General features: G+C 52.4%; 1 protein-coding gene across 2 annotated transcripts in view; it reads left to right on the top strand.

Moving 5' to 3' along the window:
- The window catches only part of LOC138447901 (protein GPR108-like), an 851,977-nt gene that overhangs the window by 393,147 nt on the left and 431,802 nt on the right, over positions 1-27,028 (top strand). For both annotated transcript variants that reach the window (XM_069604412.1, XM_069604414.1), the window contains one exon: positions 23,000-23,049. In XM_069604412.1, the coding sequence (XP_069460513.1) occupies positions 23,000-23,049 (50 nt within the window). The remainder of the gene's footprint in view (positions 1-22,999; positions 23,050-27,028) is intronic.

Below are 27,028 nucleotides of genomic sequence, written 5' to 3'. Positions count from 1 at the left end.
TTTATAGGTGTACGGCGGGATGTTTCCCGTTCCGGGCCCATGTTTTAACTTCCGTTTCCGTATATTTCCGGTCACCGTACTTTCCGGTAGGCGCACACTGCGGTGTCCGCTGTGATGGGTGGCGGTATTGCACCTAGGGCGCCGTACGGCGGCGGTGTGGGCCGTTTTGGGGTCATTTCCGCCATCGCGGACTTTGCACTTCCGCCATGCCGTGGTGCTCGTGCCCGATGGGTCGGAATTGGCCGCACTTTGCTCCTTCGTGCAATGGCGGAAACGCTATTTACGCTGTGGCGGTCCGGTCAGTCACTTTCCGCCAGGGTCGTAATGAGGGCCTTTGTCTTTTAAACTAGATTTTCCAGACTGTTCATTGTGTCACCGTCGCTTCGCGAGGGCGGATCCCCATCCTCTTTGTTTAGAGTGTTTGGGTCCGGAACACCTTTGGGACTCCTGTTTTTACTGTGACTCCCTTTCGTTCCGGGCACTTCAACATCGGTTGGAGCGGTGGGAGGAGGTGTTCGGACGGACTCCTTCTTCGCATTTTCAGGCGTTCATCGACGAGAAGAAAAAACGCCTGGTAAGTTCTTTACTTTTCAGAGCACCCCGGCCGGGGGATACCTTTCCGGGTTCCTCTCGAGCCGGGAGGGGCGTTGATTGCTCTGTTACCGGGGTTCACCCTGAGGTGCCTGTCGGGCCTAATAATTCTACCGGAGTTTTCTCCGAGGGTCTCCGTAAGGGGCCTGTGAACACCGGAGTATGCTCTGAGGCCCCTCCTGTGGGGGCTGTTTGTAGATCCAGTTCTACTGAGTCATGGGGTACCGGAGCTTGCTCTGAGGGCGCTCTTTCGGCTTCCCTCAAAAACATAACGGGGCTGCGCCCGAGGTCTTGACTGGGCTTGAGGTTACCGAATGGATGTTCGAGGCCCGTGCCGATAAGGCTTCTACCGGGCCTAGGTCCGAGGTCCCTCATACAGAGGCTAAGGATACCAACAGTTCTGATGGGCCGGGCAAGGCCCTGTCGGTGACAGCGCACCGTTCCCGCTCTTGTGGTGACACCAGATCTGTTGAGGGGGCAAAGAAGAAAGTTTCTTCTTTTATCGGCAGTGCCGAGGCCTTTCCTTTGAAGGCTCAGTTGGCGGTTGGTATGTCGCAGGAACATTCCAGGCCTCATAGTTCCGGCTCTGCCGAAGTTCCTTACGTTAAGGCTAAAATTAAGACCCCTGACCCATCGACGGGGACCCCTGCCTCACTTCCTTACGTGCCGCAGTTCCCCTCAGATGAGGACAAAATGGCGGCCGTTCCTGCCACGACCACGGCAGCCATTTTAGGTACTACCCCTACAACTACGCCATCGGCCCCTGGTGTAGGGTTCAGTCCTTCGGGTGAACCTAAGGTCTCTTGTGCGCATCCTTACCGGCCGGTTTATGATTAGAACGGCCGGATGCCTCTTCCGCACAATGTTTCGTTGCCCGCGGGGGCGGCTCCCTTGATTTATGTGGATTCGCCGGTGGAGGGGCCAGTGTGGCACCCTTCTCCGTTACGTCCCTGGATTTCTCCACCTCATGAGAGGCCTCCTCAGGTTCCGAAACAATCTCCTGAGGCTGCTTTTTTCAGTAAATTTCAAGCGCTTATGCGCACCGACCCCATGAGGGAATATTTCAAAGGGCTTTTCAAGGAGATATGTCCATCCGCGCCTCCGGCTCCACCCGTTCCGACGGTGGTTCCGCCGGCGCCTCCCTTGCCCGTGGTGCCTCCCCCTGCGCTTCCGCCTGTGCCACCATTGTCTCCAGTGGACAAGGCAGTGCCTGACGCGGCTCAGCAGGATCCTAACCTGTCAGATGACCCTCAAGGCGATCAGGACAATGAGGACCTTCCCCGCTCTATCAGAGCTTTCCAAGACCGGGTGCTGGACATGATGAGTTTCTTAGATGTTCCGGTGCCCGAGGCACCTGCTCCGCAGGAGGGCGTGCTTTCTGGGGCGTTCAACTTGTCTCCTTTGGAGCGTACCGGCCTGTTCTTGCAGAAGGACGTTCTGGCCGAGGTCCGTAGAGTTTGGGGAAAGCCACACTCGGGACTTTTTGTCAGTAAAAAGATTGACGCAGGGTTCTTCGGAAGAAGTGGCCTTGTCGTCTTGTCCACCTCCATCCTCCAAAGTGGTGGCTGCGGCTACGTTGCAATCCCGACCTGCAGCATCCTCCTCCGCGATGGCTACTCGGGTCTTGGGAAAGGAGGACAAGCTCCTGGACTCCCTAGGGAGGAAAATCTTTGCCAATTCGGCCTTGCAGCTCAGGCAGGCCAATGCAGAATTGATTTTGGCGGGAGCTAACATGCGGATGTGGAGAGGTCTGTCGGAGTTTGAGGAGCACATTCCGGTCGAGAAGCTGGAGGATTTCAGAGGAGGCCTTTCCGATGCCAGGGTCTCGGCCCAGGATCTCCTGGAGGCTGCGGCTCATCACGTAGACACCTCGGCTCGGGGTCTGATGCTTAGGGTTGATACCTCACGGCAAGCGTGGCTGCATGCCACTAAGTTCTCGAAGGAGGTGCAAGACAAGGTTCTGGACCTTCCATTTGATGGTAAGGAGCTTTTTCACTCTTCTACTGATGTAGAGCTCATCAAAACCAAAGATAGCACTCAGACGGCCAAATCATTGTCTGTTCTGGTTAAAGCTCCCTTCAAGGCTCAAAGGCAGTTGTCGCAAGGTCGACCTTCCTCTGGTTTTAGGGGCTTCCTCGACCGCAAATCTCGCAGAGTGGATACTCCTGCAGGGAATAACTGCCGTAGACAACAGCGTACGCAGTATTTCTCCCGCTCCTCAGCCTCCTCATCAGGTTCAGGTGGCACCGCCACCGATAAACCTGCCAAATGACCGTTTTCCGCACTCACACGAGACCCCGGTGGGAGGACGCATTGCGTCTCATTGGGAGGCGTGGCAGACCATCACAGAAGACAGATGGGTCTTGTCAGTCGCTCGACCGGGCTTCTGCTTACCTTTACCCCCTACGCCACCCCTCAACCCTCCTTTTCAACTGTGGGGCTCACCCTCCCTCAAGGCCGAGGTTCAGAAACTTCTGCACCTCAGAGCTGTGGAACCCGTTCCCCTTGGGGAGCGAGGGGAGGGCTTCTACTCCCGGCTGTTTACGGTGCCCAAACCCAACCAGGCTGGCCTGCGCACCATCCTAGACCTTTCCCAGTTCAATCTTTTCCTACCCCAAGAGAAATTCAAGATGATCACGCCCGGCCAGATTCGCTCCTCTTTGCAGACGGGCGATTGGCTCAGTGTGGTGGATCTTCAGGATGCGTACATGCATATCCTGATTTGGAATCCACACAGGAGATACCTCCGTTTCTCTTTGGGAGAGGAGCACTTCCAGTTTCGGGTGCTTCCGTTTCTCCTCAGTTTGGCGCCACGTGTCTTCACAAAGATGATGTCGGTGATTGCGGCCTATCTTTGTCTCCAGGGTATCCATGTGTATCTCTATTTGGATGACTGGCTCCTACGCAGCCCTTGTCCGTTGGCAGCAGCGGGCAACCTCCAGTCTCTCCTTCAGCTCCTGTTGCATCTTGGGCTGTCGTGAACTGGCGGAAATCCTCCATGACGGTCTCACAGGATCTTTCTTTCCTGGGGTTTCGTTGAAACACGATAGACTGCCGAGTGTATCTGACCGGGGACAGAATAGCGGATCTGTTGGCCACGTGTCAGATGTTTACGCAGTCGGAGAGCATGTCGGCCTGGTGGTTCCAGAGGCTTCTGGGCCTCATGGCCTCGTGTGTACTGGCTCTACCTCTCGCTCGTCTCAAAATGAGACGGACCCAGATGGCTCTTCGGAGTTCCTGGCGTCAGGCTGTGGACCCGGATTCCAAGCGGATAATGATTCCGGATTCCATGAGAGTGGACCTGGACTGGTGGTCATCTCTCAGCAACCTGTCGGTGGGCGCGGGGTTCCAGGACCCAGTCCCCATGGTGATGATCACGACAGACTCCTTTTCGGGTGGGGTGCGACGTTAGATCTTCTTCAGGTCTCGGACCTCTGGTCTCCTCAGGACAAGCTCCTGCACATAAATCATTTGGAGCTTCTGCCGATTTTTCTGGCGCTCAAGGCGTTCAGACCTCTCATTGTCAACAAGGTGGTCCGCATAAGAACGGACAATGCGGTGTCAATGTATTACATAAACAAGCAAGGGGGAATGAAGTCTCCCCCTCTCGTGGATCTATCCATCCAGATTTGGGAGAGGGCCGTGCTTTATGGAGTCTGGCTGCTTGCAGTGCACATCCCGGGCTGGCTGAATGTCACAGCGGGTGCCCTCAGCCGGCAGACAGTGGTCAGCTACGAGTGGGAGTTGAAGACGGAGATCCTCTTATGGATTTTCTCGCGTTGGGGCACACCGGAGGTGGACCTCTTCGCCACGGCGGTAAACAAGAAGCTTTCTCAGTACACCTCCAGAGGGGGGCTGGGAGCCTCCTCTCTGGGGGACGCACTCGAGACTCCATGGCACAACATGAGAGCTTACGCCTTCCCGCCTCTTCCCCTAGTTCATCGAGCAATTTGGACGTTGAAGAGCTCTGTCAACTGCTCTCTTCTACTGATAGCTCTGTTTTGGCCGGCCAGGTTTTTTGTTCTCAGAACTTCAACACCTGTCAGTGTGTCTGCCGATCAGGTTACCAGTAACTCCCGATCTTCTTCACCAAGGGGACAGCAGATGTGGCACCCCTCCCCACAATCGCTCAACTTGGCGGAATGGTGCCCGAGTTCACGGCTCTAGAGCATTTGGGTTTGTCTGCGGATAACATGTGCATTATCCAGGCAGCCAGGAAACCCTCGACCAGATCCCAATACAAGAGTAAATGGCTCAGGTTCTGTCATTGGTGTTTGGAAAAAGAATTGGACGGTGCTGTCCTTCGTATCCTTCCTAGCAGAGTCAGGGGTTCATGTCCTGTCTTGCAGGACTTATCTCTCAGCGATTTCCGCTTACCTCTCTACAGACCGGTGTTCTTATTCTTTAACTAACCCGGTGGTGAAGAGACATTTTGCTGGCTTGACACGCATCTACCCTCCGGTTCGTAGTCTGCACCCGCCTTGGGACCTAAATATAGTCCTGACGGCACTGTGCCATAAACTCTTTGAGCCAATGGCTACGGTTGACTTCAAGTAGGTGTCCTGGAAAGTGTCCTTTCTGGTAGCCCTTACGTCAGCGAGGAGAGTGAGTGAGCTCCAGGCATTGTCGGTGGAGCATCCTTTCTTGGTCTTTCACAAGGACAAGGTAGTCCTTCGGATGAACACAGCTTTCCTACCAAAGGTAGTGACCGAATTCCATCTGAATCAGTCGATTTCCCTTCCGGTCTTTTTTCCGAACCCTGCCTCGGAGGCGGAAAGGGTTCTACACTGCCTGGATGTCCGAAGAGCTCTTAAGTTCTACCTGGACAGGACTTCCGAGCTTTGGAGCTCTTCCCAACTGTTTGTGACCTTCGGTAAACCTCAGGGCAGGCCGGCGTCTAAGGCATCCATTTCCAGATGGATTGCCGCCTGTATCACGGAATCTTTCACCGTCCAAAAGCTGAAACCTCCTAAAGGTATCCATGCACATCAGGTGCGAGGCAAGGCAGTCGCGGTTGCTTTTCAGAAGTATGTTCCCTGGGAGTCCATCGCTAAAGCGGCTACTTGGGCCTCCCCATCTCCTTTCTGTAAGCATTACTGCCTCGATATGAGCTCTAGGGCTGACGCTCAGTTCGGCCAGGCTGTGCTGAAGAACCTGTTTCAGTAAGGGGTATTTCCATCCACCCATAGTTCCTGTAAGGAGTGCTTGGGAATCTCCCATAAGTATGGAGGAAAGGGGACGGGACGTAGGAGTATTACCAGGTTACTCACCGTAGTGACCACCTTACTCCTAGTCCATAGTCCCCTTTCCTCCATACGCTCGCCCGCCGTCCCCTCTAATAAGGTTCCGCTGTTATTGCTAATGGGTCTTGACCCTACGATAGAAAAGGACTGATGGGCGATGCGCGGGGTGGAGCCAAGGTGGGCGGGGTTACGGCCGCGTGCCGGGCCCCGCGCAGGAAAGAGAGGAGGGACACATTTTTGAAAAAAAATTGGATGCTTTTTACAAAGTGCTCCGGTCCCGTCCCACAGGACGGAGAGATGTCCCATAAGTATGGAGGAAAGGGGACTATGGACTAGGAGTAAGCTGGTCACTACGGTGAGTAACCTGGTAATTCCAGATGGTCACCCTTCAGCATGTGCTGGGACAGCTGGAGGAAGGGGACTTCCTGTTGTGGCTGGACCTGGAGGATGCATACTTCCACATCCCCATACACAAAGTACATTGAAAGTTTCTATGCTTCATGGTCCAAGGGCAGCACTATCAGTTCAAGACACTGCCCTTAGTTTTGAAGTTGGCACCAAGTGTCTTCACCAAGTGCCTGGCACCTGTGGCGGAGCGGCTGCGCCTGCCGGAGATTCACGTCTACCCCTATCTGGACGATTTGCTCATCCGAGCAAAGTCAAGGGAACTCGCCGTCGACCACACAGCGAGGACCGTCCGCCTGCTAACGGAACTGGGGTTCACCGATAAACTTTGCGAAGTCCTGCTTGGTGCCATCGCAGGACACCCTGTTCCTGGGAGCCAGGCTCAACACGGTGGCGCGGCTGGCTTCATCGGAGGAGAGGATAAAGGCCATTCTGGGCAAGATACAACGGCTGTTGACCATGGAAGTAGCCAGGGTGAGGTCCATCTAGTGCCTGCTCGGCATGATGTCGTCATGCATCTACCTCGTGCAACTGTGCAAGTTGCGGATACGGCCGCTGCAGGAGTGCCTCGATGCCCGGTGGATACAAGTGGCGGGAAGCTTCGAAGACAAGATCTCCCTCTGTCAAGCGATCCGGAGGTGGGGCACCTACACGCATCTCGCGGCGGGCATGGACTTCCAGACTACAGCGTATCAGGAAACGGTGACAACAGACGCCTCCCTGGAGAAATGGAGCACGCACACCGGAGATCTCCACGCAAGAGGCCTTTGGCTCCCGGAGGAGAGGTCACTGCACATCAATGTCCTGGAGCTCTGGGCCGTGTTCTGGGCCCTCAGGTCCTTCCTTCCGTCCCTCAAGGGCAAAGTGGTAGGTTCTTCACTGACAACACCACCATGATGTTCTACAACCAGAAGCGGGGGGCACCAGATCCCCAGCTCTCTCCAAGGAAGCACAGGATCTGTGGCACTAGGCCGTCGCCAGGGGATGTTCCTGGTACCCTTTCACCTGGCAGGAGTGAAGAACATCGTCGCCGACTCACTCAGCAGGGAACTGCGCTCTTGCCACAAGTGGGAGCTTCGGCAAGATCAAGTAGATTTCCTATTCCGACGATGGGGCAATCCCCAGATCGAACTGTTTGCGACGGTGACGAACACCAAGTGCTGGAGGTTCGCCAGCAGGTTTCCCCAGCCGGGGAGCATGGCGGATGCATGCTCCTTCCCCTGGGACGGCCTGTTCCTCTATGCGTTCCCACTGTTGCCGTTGCTCCTGACGGTCCCGGTGCAGGATGATCCTCGTCGAACTGGCGTGGCCGAGGCAGATTTGGTTCCCGGACCTTCTGGACATGTCAGCGTCCCCTCCAGTCAAGCTACCGACGGACGCAGATCTTCTCGCCAGGGAAGGAGGCGCGATCCTGCATCACGACCCAGGATCTCTGAACCTGCAGGCCTGGCTCCTGCAGCACTAGAGGTCGGAGGCTACGATATCCCGGCGGACTGCAAGGGCGTACTTCCCAGGGCTAGGGCTTCCTCGACTCTTAAGTGCTATCGACATAAATGGAAGACGTTCTCTGTCTGGTGCCGTGCACAGAAGATCAACCCTCTTCGGATTACGGCCCCTCAAGTGCTGCCGTACTTGCTGTTGCTGGCCAAGGCGGGGCTGGCGCATGCCTCCATCAAAATTCATCTGGCGGCTATCTCCCTCTACACCAGAACTCCAGGGCGGTCGTCGCTGTGGTCTGCTGAAGGAGTTCATGAAAGGACTGTTCCGCTCGTTCCCGCCGGTGAAGGCTCCAGCCCCGGCGTGTGAGCTCAATGTGGTGCTGACCAGGCTCATGGGCCTGCCATTCGAGCCTTTGCATTCAGCGCCACTGAAATTCCTATCTTGGAAGACGGCCTTTCTTGTGGGAATCACCTACGCATGACGAGTGGGAGAAATCCAGGCCCTCTTCTGTAAGCCTCCGTACCTGATATTCCACCAGACGTGGGTAGTGCTGATGACGCACCCCTCCTTCATGCCCAAGGTGCCGTCGGACTTCCATCTCAACGAGCCCTTGGTGTCGCCTGTTTTCTTCCCATGGCCTTTGTCGCCGGCTGAGAGGAAGACATCACAGCTGTTTGTGAACTTTGACCCTGTGAACCAAGGGAAGGCCTTCTCCAAGGCTTCCATTTCCAGGTGGCTCTCCGGCTGCATTATGCACTGTGACCGGTTGGCAAATCGACTGTTGACCGGCCGTCCGAGTGCCCATTCGACCAGAGCGACCGCTGCTACTACGGCGTTCCTGTCTGGTGTGCCCCTGCTGGACATCTGCAGGGCAGCTACGTGGAGGTCGACGCCCACCTTCGCGAAATTCTACTGCGTGGACCGGGATTCTAGGGAGGAATCCAAAGTCGGCCAAGCAGTGCTGCGCAACCTGTTCGCTTGAAGGTGAGCCTGGTGGGGAGGTAAGACATGCTTAATGTTCAGTTGTTGAAATGCTTAATGTTGAGCCTTGCCACCTCCCGTGGTTGTGCATGGGTGTACTGCTATTGATTCTTGTATTCATGAGCATGTGAATCCATGCCAGACCCCATGCTAGAGAAGGAACCAGTTACTTACCTGTAACTGTTGGTCTCCAGCATGGGTCTGGCATGGATTCACAAACAAACCCTCCCTCCAACCCCTCTGCGGCTCTTCTCTTGGTCCTTCTGCCACTTTACATGCTACCATCTCTGAAGATGGCTGTCAGAGGAGGGGCTTAGTTAGAGGGCAGTCATTGGCTGGGAGCAGTATGACCCAGAGACCAGTGATTGGTTATTAGTAGAAAGACAGTTCAGAAACTAAACTGAAACTGATTTTCTTTCTTTACCGAGGATTCCCAGCCTGACGACGGGGAATATTAATGAGCATGTGTAACCATGCCAGACCCATGCTGGAGAACAACAGTTACAGGTGAGTAACTTGTTCCTTATACCTACCTGTCTAAATTGAATGATTGTGTGCTATATTGTGTGGACTCACTGAGGGCCCATGACCCCACTCACACTCTCCTGAGAATAGCCTTGACTGCTCTCCATTGCTACCTTGATTGGGTTTTGGCAAATGTGAGTGTCTAGGAGTAAGAGGCAGACACTCAGGTGGCATGTTGATTGGCAAAGACTTTTATTTTTATTAACAACAAAAATAGGGTTGGGCGGGAGGGATGGAAGAAATCCTAACTGGCCCCATCTCTAAGAGGGATCTCCTGCCTCAACAAAACTAGCTAATGAAACATGTCTGTGTCAGAATGTCCAAAGTAAAGTTCCACATCCTAACCTATCCCTCACAAGCTAAACCTAATCTAATGCCACATGGGAAAGGTCTTTTGGCTGCTGACCTGCAGCCCAGCTTTACAGATCAAAACAAAAGTTCCAAAAAGGTGTAGAAAAGCAAACAAAGGTTCCACAAGGGGTTGCTTCCCTCATCCTAGAGTCTTTCCAGCTTTATCCAAAGTGAATTCTGTCTCTTTGATGCTCAAGATATGTCCTCATCTATATTTGGCAGACCTGCTTCCCAGGCCCTGCGACAAGGAAGAATGGCCTGGATCTCTTTCCCAGACTGCGTTGAGGGTGCCTGACCCTGTTTTCTCAATATCCCCTTCTTTGTCCACTCGCTTGCCAAGTGGGGAATTCAAAGATCTTGTTCTCACTGTCCCTCTCTGGTTTCTCATCCACCCACTGACTTGGTTTACTCTCCTGCCAAGGGCTCCGAGTGTCACTTGTGCACGTAAGGTTGGTATTTCTCTTTGTCACTGTTCGGAGTGCACCTCCCAAAGTGGGTCCCAGACTACCCTTGCTTGGTCAAACTCTCTGTTCTCTTCATCTAATGTTTCTTGAGGCCACACCGTTGGTTTACTCCCCTGCCAAGGTCTGTGAATGTCAACTGTAAATGCAGAGTTTGTATTTCATCTTAATTCGCTTTGTGGTATGTTTTCCCAATGTGGATCCCACACCCCCTTTACTATGCTGCTGTGCTTCGGCAAATGTTTACATATGTTAGTCCTTAGTTCAGTTAGCGTTTTCCCTGTATATATAAACTAGAGGCATAATCCTGTGAGTCAGGAGAAATGGAAGTGGTGTAGAGTGAGAGGACAAACCAATGGGAAGTATATTCTTTTACAAGGCTCCACACACGTCTGTGACCAAAATCATAAACCAAAAAAGAAAGTGCAAATCCAAATCGGGGAAGTCATGAGAGACTATTTACGGATTATATATTAAAAGGCTTGTTCTAGCAGAACGCACAGGAGAAGGGAGTCATTCTCCTGCTTTAAGTTAGCTTTCTGTTAGTGGGAGGGTCATATAGGATGGATTTGGACAATGTACTTGTTACTTGGATATTCACGACTGACAGACGAGCACTTTAGTAAAATCGGCATGGGCTAGTACCACGGAAGGTTAGGCAATCTATTGTGAGTCTGTGTCCTTCTTCTGAATCGCCACAGGAGGAGGGTGTGTATTACCCAATGACATTCTGATATAGTACTTCATGCTGGATTACCCAGTTCAGTTGGTCTTAATTTACTGACTAACGATGAAGAGCTGAGTCAGCCCTACCAGATTCCATAACTTGAGATGATAACAGGCTTCATGTCTGAGGCCAACACTTTACCTTTCAGCTATGTACTGTGAAGGCATTGTGAAGCAAAACACATACAACAGACTCAAATGTTTTATCAACTCAAATGTCAGGATGGATGAAGGCCTAACTTGCCGTATACTAAGGGCCCTACCTAAAGAAACTAAGGAAAGTCTGAGTCATAAAGTACCAATTTAAAAGTCTGTCTGTGTCCAACACCTATACTTGCCCTCACACCTAAAGCTAAACAATATGTAGAAATGATAGTAATAAAAGAAATAGTGTTCCAAATAAAGTTCTGAGCTTCTTCCAAATCTCGGGGTTCCCTTCCCCAGGTTCAGTTTGTCAATCTGTACTTATTCTCAATTTTTCAATGTTCAAAAACAGCTCCAAACCAACTTTACCCTCCTTCTGGTTTCTTTAACTGTTCAATCAGATTGCTTTCTCTGGTTTCACTTCAGCTCCAGTTCCCTGGTCTAGGCACAGTTGTTGGACATACGATCCACCCATTACAGGTGGCGCAACCAGGAACCCTAGGCTATTTAGCCCACACAGGTTCTTCTGTGTCTGTACCTGTGTGATGGTACAAACTCACTTGGCTTTGCTTGCCAGCCTCTTGGTTTTGCCACAATGTGTTCTTTCCTTTGCCAGTCTCTTGGCTTTGCCACAATGTGTTCTTGCTTATAGTTCACTTCGTGGTGTTTGTTCCTTCACCACATTGCTTTCAAATTTTCTCGCAATCTTTCATACTTGCTTTCCATTGTATTGCCTACAGCTTGTGCTTTGCTTTCAATAAGTGGTATATGAATGTTCACACAAACTCATTACCATGTACTAGCTTTTCCAAAAGCCTTCATTTAATTCGGTATTCAATAATTGTTAGCTTTTACACCCTGATTCATGGAATTATTTGCACGTAAAACACACATTTGTGCGATGTTCTTCCTGAAAATTCCTATTTGAGGTATGGGGATTTTCAGGCAGAATGGCGCGCAAATGTGCGTTTTACACGCAAATAATTCCATGAATCAGGGTTTTAATCTGCTGCTTGCATTTCTTTTCAATGTCCTTAATTTTCCTCTCAACCCGTTGCTCTGCGTTCTTTTCATCTTGCACATCCTTTTTCATTTATTGAGCATCTATGATGGCTTTCCCACAGCGCCAGGAGCACCCCGGTTCACGGGTGCATTAATGAGCGAAGACGGCAGCATTACGCTGTACCTAACCTTCGATGTAATAACTTTTTAACATTGTTAATAATTGATTAAAACTTGATGATTGTTTTCAAGATGGATTTTGACCATTGTTAGTCATTCTGATGGTTCAACCTGTCAATTGAGCTCTGTCTCAGTGTGAGGATGTGAGGGTGGACGGAGAGCGGGACGCACGGCCAGAGGAGCCAGCTGTACTGCGGGCGTGTGCGACGCTGAGGGCGGGCGCCGGGGAGGCGTCCCTGTTAAAGGGAGAGCCTTGTCGGCGTCCCGCGACAGTGCCGGCGTTGCAGCCGCAGCGCCGCGGGTGCCCACAGCCACAGCGCCGCGTGTGCCCACGAGGACCCGGTCCACTGGCGCTGCGGCTGGGAGACCCGCGAACACAACGTAGCTCGGCGGCCTCAGGTGGCGAGCGGCGGCGAGTCTCGGGAATTAGAGAGCCCGGCTTGTGCCGACCGCTCGGCGTCGGAGGTGCGCCAGACAGCTGGGCAGGAACCCGACAGGGGGAACAAAACAGAACCCCCTCCTTACCTCAAGCAGGGCAGACCCCTAGCAGCAGCATGGGGCCTCGAGCAGGACGGGCCTCCGGGAATCATGCCTCAAGGGAGACACCATGTTGGGGGGGGGCCGATGGAGAGGGCGTGGCTGACAACAGGGAGGGGGAGCCGGAACCAGGCAGCCAGAGTAAAGGGGGAGGAGGGGAGGAGGCAGCTCTATTCATAGAGGGTGGGTGCCTAGAGTCCCCACCAATCGGAAAGGGGGGGAGGGAAGTTGTCCCTGATTGGCCCTTTTTCCCTCCAAGCACCAGGTATAAAAGGGACTGGCCTAATGGCATGTGGGTTGTTTTTTGCAGGGAGAAGGAGAGGAGAGTGAGAGCAACTGGTGGGCCTATCCGGGTCTGTGAGAGTAGGAGACACTTCAAGAGAAGAGGAACTCCTGGTGCCTTTTACTCACAGTGAAGTAACTGTGGGGTCAACCTGGAGTCCAACTACCGTGGTTAAGACATTACATTTAACCAGTGTGTAATAAAGGTCTACAAAACTCCAGATCGGCTACTGTCCTGATTTCTACAAGTGGCGTAGTCGGCAGGATAAAAGAGAACACGATGGAGAAAATAATACAGACACTGTCAGAGGGGCAACAACAGTTACAACAGCTCTTCCAACTTCAGGCCCAGCAGGCGGCCGCTGATCGCCAAGCCTTTCAGCAGGCAATACAATTGCAGGGTACCCTGCAGTCCACCTCTCAGGACAAACATCAAGAGACGATAAAACACCTGACGGATGCTGTCACCGGCACCCGAAACCAGCCCATGGTCCCTTCCGCAGTGTTGCAGAAATTCAAGGAAGGCGAAGACCCGGCTTTCTTTTTCACCACATTCGAGAGGATCGCCCGAAACGCTCAGTGGCCGGTGGACCGCTGGGGCCAGTATGTTGCTCCCCTTTTGTCTGGCATCATGCAAGGTGCCTACCAGGCCGTTAACCCAAACGGAACCACGCCTTACGCTGAAATCAAAAAGGCAGTATTGGACCAGTTGGGACTTGACGAAGAGGCCTACAGAATGAGGCTGCGCGACACTAAACTCAAACCGGGGGAGAACCCCCGACAACTCTTCTACCGGGTTAAAGACCTCACCGAGAAGTGGTTACAAGTACCGGAAACAGGCCTCCAAGATGTCTTAGATAAGGTCACCCTCGAGCAGTTCATTGAGGCCCCTACCCCCTCCGATGCAAAGATGGGTCCGACAACATCACAGGCCCACCTTATCTGAGGCTGTGGACATAGCGTCGGCCTACCAAAAGGCAGGGGGAGCGGGTAAACCCTTTGGAGTCGGATCTCCCATTCGCAACCCGATGCCACCGTTGGAACCCCTCACAACCAAGAGCCTGCGAGTAGGGCCTCCCAAATGGAGAGCAATGGAAGGACGCCCTTCTGGATCCGAGGAGAAGAGGAGCGGTCCCACCCGCGGTCCACCCCGTTGTCCACGGGATACCGGCAACCGCAATGTTATGACTGTGGCGAGTGGGGCCATATAGCCCGGTTTTGTCCCCGGAAGAGAGGCACCGAGCCGATGGAGATCGGATTCATGAGGACCGAGCAAGGACCACGATGCCAAGGTCTCTACGAGATGGACGTCCGGGTAGACGGGAACCAAGCCAGGGCCCTGCTCGACAGTGGAAGTCGGCAGACGGCGGTACTACCAACCGTAAGTGATTTTCATTACCTCACCAATGTTAGTATCCCAATTCGATGTATACATGGGGATGTGAGGACCTACCCCATGAAATCCATAACAGTAGAGGTGGGCCCTAACATTGCAGAGATGAGAGCTGCCGTCCTCCCCTCCTTACCCACCCCAGTGGTGATTGGGACCGATCTGCCCTACTTCCACCAGACTATCAAAGCCCTAGACCAGGGATGGTGGGAAGAAGCACCCTTTGCCAGGGAGCCCATCCCCCCGAACACCCAGGGACGAGAGAGACCCGCTAGGAAAAGAAGGGAAGCTCGCCTTGCTCAGTGCGCATCCATGTATGCCACCCAACGGATAGCCTGGAACCCGGAGGACCATGAGGATTCCATCCGGGGAGAAACCTTGACGGACCCTACCTTAACATTGGCCCGTGAAAGGGCCATCACAAATGGGGACCCAGACCTGACCAAGGGAGCCGGTTTTACATCTAGACAGGGCCTGCTCTATCGGGTCTACCAAGAGGAGGGAGGAGCACGGAGGGAACAACTACTCCTGCCCAAAACACACAGGGGCATTGTCCTCCAGTTGGCACATAATCACCCGTGTGGCGGCCACATGGCCTCCCTAAAGACACAGCAAAACATTCTAAAACGTTTCTACTGGCCAGGGGTCTATGGGGAGGTGGCGAAATTCTGTAAGGAATGCAAAATCTGCCAGTTGACGAGTGGGGAAAAGCCAGCCAAGGCGCCTCTTCAGCGGATGCCCTTTATCACCATACCCTTTCAAAGGATAGGTATAGATCTGGTAGGCCCGCTCGAGCCAGTCAGTCGTGGATATCGATACCTGCTGGTCATTGTGGATTATGCCACCCGGTACCCCGAGGCCTTCCCCCTAAAGGGGACGTCGGCTAACCAGATATGTGACCAACTCATCCCCTACTTCGCACGGGTAGGCCTACCCACCGAAATCCTCACCGATCAGGGTACAAACTTCATGTCGGCTGTCATGCGACAAGTCTGTGAAAGACTACAGATCAGACGGCTGCGTACCTCAGTCTACCACCCCCAAACGGATGGGTTGGTGGAGAGGTACAACAAAACGATAAAGAAAATGATGAAGAGGGTAGCAGGCCCGGAGGGGAAGGACTGGGATAGAGTCATACCCCTGATCCTAATGGTATTAAGGGACACCCCCCAGTCCTCGACAGGATTCTCCCCATTCGAGCTGCTGTTTGGAAGACAGCCCAGAACAATCCTAGATCTGGTTAAGGAGGACTGGGAAAACACTAAGGAAACGTCCCTCACCGAGTACGCTGAGGACCTTAAGAACCATCTGTCTACTTTGAGGGGACTAGCAGAATCCCATCTAAGTATAGCCCAAGACCGGCAGGAGAAGACATACAACAAGGGCTGTGGCCTAAGAAAGCTCGAACCAGGGGATAAGGTACTGGTGTTACTACCCACCAGTGCGAACAAAATGTTGGCTCGATGGAGAGGTCCTTATGTGGTGAAGGACGTGGTTGGACCAGTGAATTACCGGATATACCAACCTGACCGAAGCCCATCACATAAGGTCTACCATATAAACCTGCTGAAGAAATGGACCGAGTCTGCCCCGGTCGATATTCTAGCCACCCAGGATACGGGGGTGTTCCACGCAACCGGCCAATTGGATGCGGTGCAGTGGGGTGAAACACTCACTGAACACATGAAAAACAAGATCCTGGAGACGCTCAAACCACACCGCAACACCTTCTCCCATTTACCTGGAAGGACCGGCCTAATGGAGCATCGTATCGAAACCCTAAACGGACAGATAGTCCGGCTGAGACCCTACAGGATCCCAGAGGCCCGAAGGTTGATCATTAAGAAGGAGATCGAAGAAATGATTAGGTTGGATATTATTGAACCATCAACCAGTGCGTGGTGTTCTCCAATCGTACTCGTACCCAAGCCAGACGGGGCTGTACGATTTTGTATGGACTTTAGGCAACTCAACATGATATCCCACTACGAAGCCTATCCCATGGCCATGATGGATGAACTGCTGGAAAGGCTGGGTGCTGCCCGTTACCTCAGTACCTTGGACCTCACAAGGGATACTGGCAGATCCCACTACAGGAATCTGACAAAGAAAAAAACTCATTTGCTACACCCCAGGGGCTCTTTCAGTATAAAGTACTACCATTCGGGTTGCATGGGGCTCCGGCCACCTTTCAGAGGCTGATGGACGTCCTCCTACAGCCCCACGACCAGTACGCTGCGGCCTACCTGGACGACATCGTGATATACAGCACATCATGGAATGACCACCTAACCCATCTACGCGAGGTGGTCAGCACCCTGACCCAGGCCGGACTCCACATCAACCCGGCAAAATCGATACTAGGGACCCAGGAAACCAAGTACCTCGGACATATAGTCGGTGGCGGCGTGATTCAGCCACAGGTGTCCAAAATCAAGGCTATTCAGGGGATCCCAGTACCAACTAACAGAAAACAAATTAGGGCCTTCTTGGGGTTTATAGGGTACTATAGGCGCTTTATTCCCGGTTTTTCTTCCCTGGCTGCGCCACTGACCGAGGCGTTGAAAATCGGGGGTTCCCCGGACCTGTCAACCAATCACGCAGCCATACTGGCCGTCGAGGGGCTGAAGCGCAGTATATCATCCCACCCGGTGTTGGTATGCCCGGACTTCCGGAAGCATTTGTTCCTGCAGACGGATGCCTCTGGCATGGGGTTGGGGGCGGTCCTGACGCAGGAGGTAGACGGGTTCCTACGACCGATCTGTTTTGTGAGTCGGAAGCTCCTTCCGCATGAGTTAGCGTATTCCACTATCGAAACGGAATGTCTCGCCATTAAATGGGTGGTGGACTCTTTGCGATACTACCTACTGGGGAGGAAGTTTACGTTATATACCGACCATGCACCACTGCAGTGGTTGGCGAGACACAAGGACACCAACCAACGAGTTCTGCGATGGTTCCTGTCCCTCCAGCCCTTCGACTTCGTTACCTTACATAGACCTGCCAGCTTTCAGCTGGTGGCGGATTACTTGTCCAGGAGTTCGATCCGGCCCGACCGGCCTGGATCTGTGGTGGGGGTATGTGAGGATGTGAGGGTGGACGGAGAGCGGGACGCACGGCCAGAGGAGCCCGCTGTACCGCGGGCGTGTGCGACGCTGAGGGCGGGCGCCGGGGAGGCGTCCCTGTTAAAGGGAGAGCCTTGTCGGCGTCCCGCAACAGTGCCGGCGTTGCAGCCGCAGCGCCGCGGGTGCCCACAGCCGCAGCGCAGCGTGTGCCCACGAGGACCCGGTCCACTGGCGCTGCGGCTGGGAGACCCGCGAACACAGCGTAGCTCGGCGGCCTCCGGCGGCGAGCGGAGGCGAGGCTCGGGAATTAGAGAGCCCGGCTCGTGCCGACCGCTCGGCGTCGGAGGTGCGCCAGACAGCTGGGCAGGAACCCGACAGTGGGAACAAAACAGAACCCCCTCCTTACCTCAAGCAGGGCAGACCCCTAGCAGCAGCATGGGGCCTCGAGCAGGACGGGCCTCCGGGAAGCATGCCTCAAGGGAGACACCATGTTGGGGGGGTGGGGCGATAGAGAGGGCGTGGCTGACAACAGGGAGGGGGAGCCGGAACCAGGCAGCCAGAGTAAAGGAGGAGGAGGGGAGGAGGCAGCTCTATTCATAGAGGGTGGGTGCCTAGAGTCCCCACCAATCGGAAAGGGGGGGAGGGAAGTTGTCCCTGATTGGCCCTTTTCCCTCCAAGCACCAGGTATAAAAGGGACTGGCCTAATGGCATGTGGGTTGCTTTTTGCAGGGAGAAGGAGAGGAGAGTGAGAGCAACTGGTGGGCCTATCCGGGTCCGTGAGAGTAGGAGACACTTCAAGAGAAGAGGAACTCCTGGTGCCTTTTACTCACAGTGAAGTAACTGTGGGGTCAACCTGGAGTCCAACTACCGTGGTTAAGACATTACATTTAACCAGTGTGTAATAAAGGTCTTGTCAGGAATTCAGCTCGACACACATGGCGGAAATGGAGAATGAGTCATTCAAGATACCAACAATGGAACTCAAGATGGCGGCTCATCAGCGCTATTACCACACGACGATTACCGTTCTAGTTGTTTCCAACATGGCGACCGCGTCTGCCCATTCTATATCTTCCTCTCTATGGTTGGGCCAGACGCGTCACTTCTGTTCGCTTCACCTCGCTTCGCGCTGGTGCTTTTTCTAACTTTCTGCAATACTACCGCTGAGGTTTTCTAAGCCTCTCATCCTCTCTTTTGCACTCTGCGTACTTTGTCTGAGTTCCGTCTCAACTTATTCTACTTTTCCTTACCTTACTTTTTCCCCGTTTCTCCTCTTGCGTTCGTTCCCCGTGCACTCGTGTGCGGTTCATTTCTACTCTACTTCCTTCCTCGCTTCCTTCCTTACTTTTCTCCTTGCCTACTACATAGAGCTCGACCGGACTTCCTTCCACGTTGCTGCTCAAGTTCCTTTTCGCCGAGCGGATTCCTGAACCGTTCCGTCCACAAGCCTGCTGCACTCGACTTCCTCTACATTGCTGATCGACCCTTCTTCCCGAGCGGATTCCTGGAATCGTTCCTCCTTCAGCCTGCAGTACTTACCATTCTTCCACAGCTACTCGGAAGACACCATCCTCTACGAGACACAATTGGGTTTTCTTCCCCACGAGGGTTTCCCAAGGGTACTGCCCCCGGAGTGCACTGAGTCCAGTTCTCTGGCCTCTGAACACTTTGGGGGAATTACCTATATACCTCAGAGCTATTCTACTCCTCTGCTGTTTCCGGACATTCGTGAGTACCTAATTGTAATAGGTCTACAAAACTCCACATCGGCTACTGTCCTGATTTCTACACTCAGGTATGATTAAAGTCTAATAATCCTCCCCGGGTTCAGACAGAGTAGACACTCCCCACCTGCTGTTGGGTCAGCGTTTACCGGATTTCCTCTTATATAGTGAGGTCCACCTTTTATACACCTGAAACCACTAGACGGGTTGCAGGTGTGAGTCCACAATTGAACGTGTCTGGTCGTAATTAGTGTAGCATTTAGGACATGCCTGACCTTCACCACACTCTGCAGGACTCTTCGTCGTCTCAGTATTAGAGTGGTGAAATGTCCTACTAGTGCTCACTACTTGGTCGCCTCTTCCTCGTCCCAGTACTATGATGGATTGAATGAGGGGAGATGTTTTGTAATGGCCCATAAAGGAAGGAGGAGGGTCGTCCTCAAAAGGGAAAGGGGGATACCCGGTCTAGCCTGTAGACCTCCTGTTCTTCACCCTCCTCCTAGTATTCCCGTATTTATGATGTCCCCTGGTGGTTCCCGAGGCTGAGGGAAAAGTGTAGCAATATCCCACAAATGCAGCTGGGAGTGAGGGTTCATCATGGAATGGAAATGGGGGATACCGCGTCTCACCCAAGGACATCCTCCTACCAGTCCCTAAGTCTCCCCTATCCAGGTGATCCTTCCTCGCATCTCCACCCCCAGGGTTGGGATCCAAGATCGATGGCCCTTCCCTGGCCACCTGAGAAGAGGATGATGGGGAGAAAGAAGTGAGGACGCCCTCGGGTTGCTCATAGTACCCAGGCTAAGAAGGCTTTTTCCACTACCGACTACAAGCGTCACTGTAGAACCACTCCATGATTCAGGGTGGAACCGGGGAAGCCCTTTGGAGTTTGACAATACAACACAGTTTAACAATTAGTGGTTGAGTGGGCACTGTTGAGTAGTCCATTCAGTTTGTAATTCATAAATTTCGCTTTCAAGTGATACGTGTGGTGCAGCCCACTGATTTGTGTTGCTGTGCAAGGCACTGTGTGTACGTGCAGAATAAAGACCAATGCTAATTAGCCTTCGGTGTGGGCCACACACCCTCTTACCCACGAGGGGGTTATTCTATTAGTTTGATAGTATATTAGCGTCTGTCTTAGTTCATTAACAAACTCGTTCTTCAGGTTCAAGAAAATAAGGTTTTTATTCTTTAGAAAACGCAATTTTCAGCAAATGCGAAGCTTTGGCTTTGGCAAATGCATTGCGAACATAGCGTCCTTCGTCAGGGCCTTAGGTTGTAGCCTGATTTAATGTTGTCCATGTAAAAACGAACACATTAATGTCCAACAAGGAAGTATGAAAAGTGTGAATATAAGCATCAGCAGGATAATGCATTCATGTATATCACAAGGCAATTATAATCAGGCTACAACCTAAGGCCCTGACGAAGAACACTATGTCCAAAATGCATTGGCCAAAGCTTCGCATTTCCTGAAAATTGCACTTTCTAAAGAATATTAACCTTATTTTATTGAACTTGAAGAACTAGTTTAATGAACTAGCACAGAAGCTAATATATGTTGGGGAGAATTCTCATAAATGTGCTAATTCCCTTCACCTTAGAGACCCCCAGCAACTTTACTGGATTTTGAGGACTTGATTTATTTTACCTGGAGAGAGTGTGAGCCTTTTTCCCCACTCTCTCATGTATTTTGATGTGTGTTTTACTCTTGTGTTCTTTGATTATGGAGTTTTAGACGACTCCATAGGCATCATCTTTTCATTTGTGTCACACAGCTCCCACAGTGCAGAGACACAGGGGAAGCCTTTTAGGCTGTCCCAAGGTTTAAATACCTTCTTTGGGATAAACTACTGTTTCCCAGAGTAAGTAAAGTGACATTGACTTTATTAGTCTTTCCAAATTCCTAGACCCAGCCCACCCTATCTTACAATAGAGTGGTTACTTAGCATCCCCTGTGCCTTGAAACTCATGTAGCAGTCAAATGCTACCCTTTCCTCTCAAAATGGCTGGTGGCAGTGGTTTTACAACAAACTACCATGATTTTTCCCCACCGCGAACACCGGTAGCATTAAATCGTGGGAGCCATCTTTTTCAAGATGGCGTCTGAGCCTCCTTTCTTTAAACGTGTCCCGGTCTTCTTTTTTCGCCATTTCATTTTGGAAAGGTCCTTCTAGAGATTGTCTCTGGCGCCAAACCAGGTTTGGTCCCTTTGTTCCTATGCCTTTGGCGGGCTTCAGGACGGAAGACCGCCTCTGGTGCCCGAGTGTCTGGGGTGGGCAGGAAGTGATGGAGGTGCCTGAAACTCCCTACGCTTAGTCTCCTAGGAGACCCAAATGCATTCTGGCATGATTGGCTGGCTGACTGTCTAGCAGGGACAGGCAACCTGTTGGGTGAGTGGCAGCTAGGCTGGAATGAATGGGAGAAAACTGTTTAAAAGGCGAGTCTCTTGGCTTGGAAGGCAGAGTCGACCACTGGAACGAAACAACCCAAGACAAGCTGGAAGAGGACGGCTGCTGCAACTCCTGCACCGTTGGTTTGCCCGGTGAAGCCCTGCTGCAGGTCCGAAGAGCCAAGTTCATCTCGATAGAGAAGCCCTTCAAGGACGACTTCTCCCTTTGAGTTGGTGGGACCAATCAACTCGCAAGCCACCTGGCTATCATTCTCTGAGCTGGTTGTATTTTCCTCAGAGTGCTGCAGGAAACCGAATAGCCAGGGAGAAGGACACCACTTTGTGTGCTTGACTACAGCTACCGGAAACAAAGATTTGCTTTTGCTTTCTTGACCAGTCCCAGTGCAGTGCAGGAGTCCCCCGATGTCCTCCCTCTTGTCCCCACGACTGAGGCTCTGGAACAGCGAGATCTGCAGGAACTGCCGGGAACAGACGTCTTCAGCTGCATCTTTTTCTTCATTGTAAGGTACTGTGAAAAACCGACCGAGAGAACTTACCTCTCACTGCGAAAGTGCTTGAAACTTTGGTAACTTGCAGGCCCACCCAGCTTGTGACCTGACAAGTTAATCTTTCTTTTACAAACTACTTTTGATAACTTTGGCAAAGACTTTTCCGTTTAACTTCCAGAACTGCTTTATCCTATACAAGATTTTAGCCCATTGACTTTGGCCTAACCTATTGCATTGAATCAACTCCTCTGGTGAACTCATACTATTTGCACTGTTTCAGAGTAACTGTAATATTTGTTTTATTAACTTATGTCTTTTTGCTCCTACTTCAAATACTCTGAATGCCATGTTGCTCCTCCTTGAAAGTAGTTTAACTGCCTCAGAACCTGATATTGTGAAGTACTGAAGTATATTTCTGGGTGATATAGATTGCCTCCTTCTAGTGAATGTATGATAAGTAACTGTGAAATAAATGAATAAGTGTTTTACCAAGAAACCTTAAGTGTAAGAGTTGTTTGAATACTTGTAATTTTAGACCTCTGTGTACATCCTTACAGCTCACATTCCCCTTTTGAGATGAGCCTGGCTGCTCCGCAACGCTACCACAACACTGTGTAGTACAGACTTATACTAAAGGTTGGGTTTCCTATACCTGTAGTCCTAGTTGTGTGTAGTGGTCCCAAAGGGTACTGCACACAAACTTTGCCTAACAATATACTATCAAACTAATGGAATAAACCCCTAGTGGGTAAGAAGGTGTGCGGCCCACATCAAAGGCTAATTAGCTTTGTTCTTTCTTCTGGAAATATAACACAGTTTGTCACTGCCCGTCATGATGAGGGTGAGTTAGTTTTTGCCTTGCTTCAGGAAGCCCCCCACTTTCATAATGTAAGGGGCTGTCCCTGCTAACATTCCTACATCCAGGTGTTCTCCTTCTCTGCTGTCCTTTGCACTTCGTGTGTTCTATTTGTAGAGTCATTTCTTGGGCAGTGTGCATTACGACCCGCTCTGAAAGCCGGGCTCTGATTTGGTCTCTCTTTGTTTACAGCTGCTATGAATCTGGCGAAGCTGAAGCTATTCCGACATTATTACATCATGGTAGGTACGGAGACAACATTTCTGTTTATTGCTCTTTCTCTGTCTTCTCAGCATCTTTTCTTCCTCTTATTACACTGTAACTCATTACCTTAGTCCAACCTCTGCCACAGTTTGGGTATGACGACAGGGTTGTGATTGTTCTCAGTTTTGGGACTTAAAATCCAACATGTGATTCTGTGCAAATAGCTTAATCTAAAAATTCTTAAAATTGTTAGTATGTCTAATACAAATGTGTAACAACTAACTGTACCAGGTTCCCAGATTCATGTTTCATTTGTGTCTTTTATTTCTGTGTACTTTTAACTGTGCCCTCCATCCTTATTTTTAATATATACATATGTGTCCATTTGTTCCTCCTTTCTCCAGCATGGGGTCTGGCATGGATTCACATGCTCATGAATTTTCCCCGTCAGGCCGGGAATCCTTGGTAAAAGAAAAAACTGTTTCACTTTCACTTACAAACTGTCTTTCTCCTCTAAACCAATCACTGAGCTATGGGTCCTATTGCCCCCAGTCAATGACTGCCCTCTACCAAAGTCCCTCCTCTGGCAGCCATCTTCAGATGTTTACTGCACGTTCAAGTGTTGTTAGTCCTCGTGTTTTGCTCTGAGAGCATTTCTAAGTTTTTGCTTATTTTTCTATAAAAGTTCTTATTTTTGTCAAATGGAGCCTGTGTGCTTATTCACTCCTTTGCCCGGCAAGCAGGGATCCGTTTGTCTGTGTCTTCAACGCTCCTCAAGGGCAAGAATCGTTGAGAGTTTCATCGAAGATTCCAGAAGGCCATTGGGCCTACACCGCACGCCGGACCATATCAGAGGAGAAGGAGGGGAGGCTCCCTCTTCAAGCTCTGCTCCAGCTGCGGATTGAGGAATGTGTTTGTGGAGGACAAACACTCCCAGTGCCACAACTGTCTCCATCCGGACCACAGGGAAGTAGATTGTGACATCTTCTTTGGTTTCTCCAAGCGCACCGTCAAGGATCGTCACAGTAGGTTGGCGCTGCGGCTCAACGCCAAGACCTCTACCCCGTGCTGCAAGCAGGGGCTTGCCTCACAGGACCGTCGGTCCGGGAGTGGGCTTCTAAGCCCTTTGAGGGCATTCCATCCGTGGGGACCCAAGACAAAGCCAAGCACTGCAAATATGTTTCCGTTGGGGGCGCCGCGCAAGCAGGTCCTGCGATGGGCAGGGTGCGCTCATCTTCACCTTCTGCCTCCATCTCCAGTCATCGCTCCAGCTCCTCCTCGAAGAGGAAATCGGCTAACCCAGTGAAGCTGCGGGAGAAGCCAGAGAAGACCAAAACGCAGGGAAAGGTGTCTGACCTGCCCCTGGAGGCCCAGGTGTCCCAGGCAAAGTCATCCTCGACGATCGAGCTGGTAGCAGCCGCCTTCTCGAAGGCGAAAGGGGCTGACCCAGTCCAGGGGACCCCGAAGTGCCCAGAGTGGCCCTCCTCCCGAGGCGGAAGGCCTCGGCCAAGCCGGTGGAGAAAACACTGGAGAAAAGGATGCCATCCCTAAGCCAGAGACCGACCCCTCTGGACGCAAAAAGGGGTGTGTGTCGGGGGTTGAGGCCTCAACCGTGCTCCAGGGCACAGATATTTCTTACTCGGATGAGGTGGACCTGGTGTGTGTTCACCTGGTCCCGGAGGGGGTTGGAAATGACAACGATTGCAGAAACGCAGAGGACGACGATGGCGGTAATTACGACGACGTGGGCGCTGGGCCCAGCAAGCCTACACCTCCCAAGGACGTATCGCTGGACATCCTTTCAACTCGCCACACTCTGGTGTCAGAGATCGAGAAGAGGATGCCGATGGCACCCCTGGCACCGTGCCTGCCGTCAGCGAAGAAGAGAAATCTGCACCCTACGTTGACTCATCAACTGCCGCACATGCTCTCCCCCCCGCCAGAGACAGGGACGGACACAGCAACTACGGACATGGCAGCATTTCTCTGCCGCCGAGTGCTTCTCCCTCGGATGAAGTGGGGTCATTCCACGCCATGGTCGCCCGCGCGTCTCAGCTCTTCTAGCTGATGCCAGAAGAGACCAAGAAGGAAGGTTTACTCTACCAACGACGTGAGGCCAAGAGGAAGACCATTCTGGCGATGCCTCTCCTGGACGACGTTTGGGATGAGGGCCTGGCGCTGATGAGAAACGCGGCTTCAGCCCCGGCGAGGAGGGACAGGCTGGAAAAGAAGTGCCAGTGGTCGCAGCCCTCCCCGGACATAGTGGTCTTGGCGGCTACGAGGAAGAAGTCTTCCATTCCCTCTTCTTCAGCCTCTGTTCCCCCGGACAGCAAGGGGAAAAAGTTGCATTCCATTGATAGGAAAATGTTCTACTCGGCGGCGACGACAGTCAAGGCAGCTAATGCCCTTGTGATCCTGGCCAGATGGGACAGGGAGCTGTGGTATAAGATGGCCCCACTGCTGGAATTTCTCCCCGACGACAAGCTGGTCGAGGCGCATGAGATCCTCCAAGAGGGTGAGGTGGCATTGGACCATGTCATCACTGTGGCCCTGGACATCGTGGACACTGGGTTCCGACAGATGGGGAACAGTGTCTGCCTCCCTTGTCGTGGCTGGTTGAAGGCCACCAACTTCCAGGAAGAGGTTCAGACGAGGGTACTAGACATGCCCTTTGACAGGGACAACCTCTTTGGGAAAACCGTTGACGAATCGTTTCAGGCAATTAAGACGGACACAGACGGCCCGTGCCCTGGGCACTCTTCAGCAGCATCGTCCATCCTTCCGTGCCTCCGGCGGAAAATCTGGCAAATCGTCGAAGGGTTTTAGCAGAGGGTCCTCTTTGTACCGTCAACCCTCCCGGTCTACGGCCCAAGAGACCTACAGGGGCCATTCCAAGGCTTTCGGCAGAGGTGGCCGACGTGGTTGTCGCTCCCAAGGCGGCACGCAGGCCTCAAAGCAAGATTGAACTGGCCAGCACGTCGGGCCCCTACCAATGCACCCCATTGGTAGGCCGGCCAGCAGACTTCGTCAGCGAGTGGGAAAAGATCTCCACCGACCGATGGGTGCTGGACGCTCTCTCCCACAGACACACTCTAGAGTTTCAGCAGACGTATCTGCGTATACCACTGGTGGCCTGTCAGCAAACGCCTCAAGTCCCAAAAGTTCAGGATAGTCCTGTTGCAGCACATGCTCAGCGAACTGGAAGAAGGAGACTTCTTGACGTTACTGGATCTGGAGGACGTGTACTTCCATGTCCCCATTCACGTGAAGCATCGAAAGTTCCTGCACTTCGTAGTTCAAGGAAGGCACTACGAATTCAAGGCCCTTCCCTTCAGACTGAAGTCGCGCCCAGGGTGTTCACGAAGTGCCTGGCAGCGGTGGCGGCTCTTCTGTGCCTACAAGGGACGCAGCTGTCGGACACATGGGGAGGACCATCCGTCTGCTGACGAATCTGAGATTCTCTGTGAACTATCCACAGTCCTGCTTGATTCCATTGCAGAACACGCAGTTCCTGCGGGCCAGGCTCAACATGGTCTCCTGCCTGGTGGCCCCCTCGGAGGAGAGGATAGCAGGGCAAGGTGCAACTGCGACATGATGTCGTCATGCATTTACCTGATTACTACTCTCAGGTTCCGGATGCGACCCCTTCAGGAATTCCTGGATGCTCGGTGGATCCAGGTGTCCGGAAACTTGGCAGACAAGATTGTTTTCGACAAGGAGTTCTGTCGAGTTATAGGGTGGTAGGGTGTGTGCTCCAACATCGCTGGGGGCACGAATTCCAGGGGGCGGTCACCACAGACGCTTCCCTGGAGGGCTAGGGAGCCCACACTGGACGTCACCACGCCGCAGGCCTGTGGCTGCCGGAGGAGATGGATCTCCACATCAATGTCCTGGAGCTGTGAGCAGTGTTCCGGGCCCTCAGGTTGTTCCTTCCGTCCCTGAAGGGCACAGTGGTGAGGGTCTTCACAGACAATGCCACCACAATATTCTACATCAGGAAGCAGGGGGGCACCAGAT

The sequence above is a fragment of the Ambystoma mexicanum genome, chromosome 3q, assembly GCF_040938575.1.
Source record: "Ambystoma mexicanum isolate Mex_15411 chromosome 3q, UKY_AmexF1_1, whole genome shotgun sequence".
NCBI lineage: Eukaryota > Metazoa > Chordata > Amphibia > Caudata > Ambystomatidae > Ambystoma > Ambystoma mexicanum.
The sequence above is the reverse complement of the archived record's forward strand: the minus strand, read 5'-3'. Positions and strand labels throughout refer to the sequence as shown.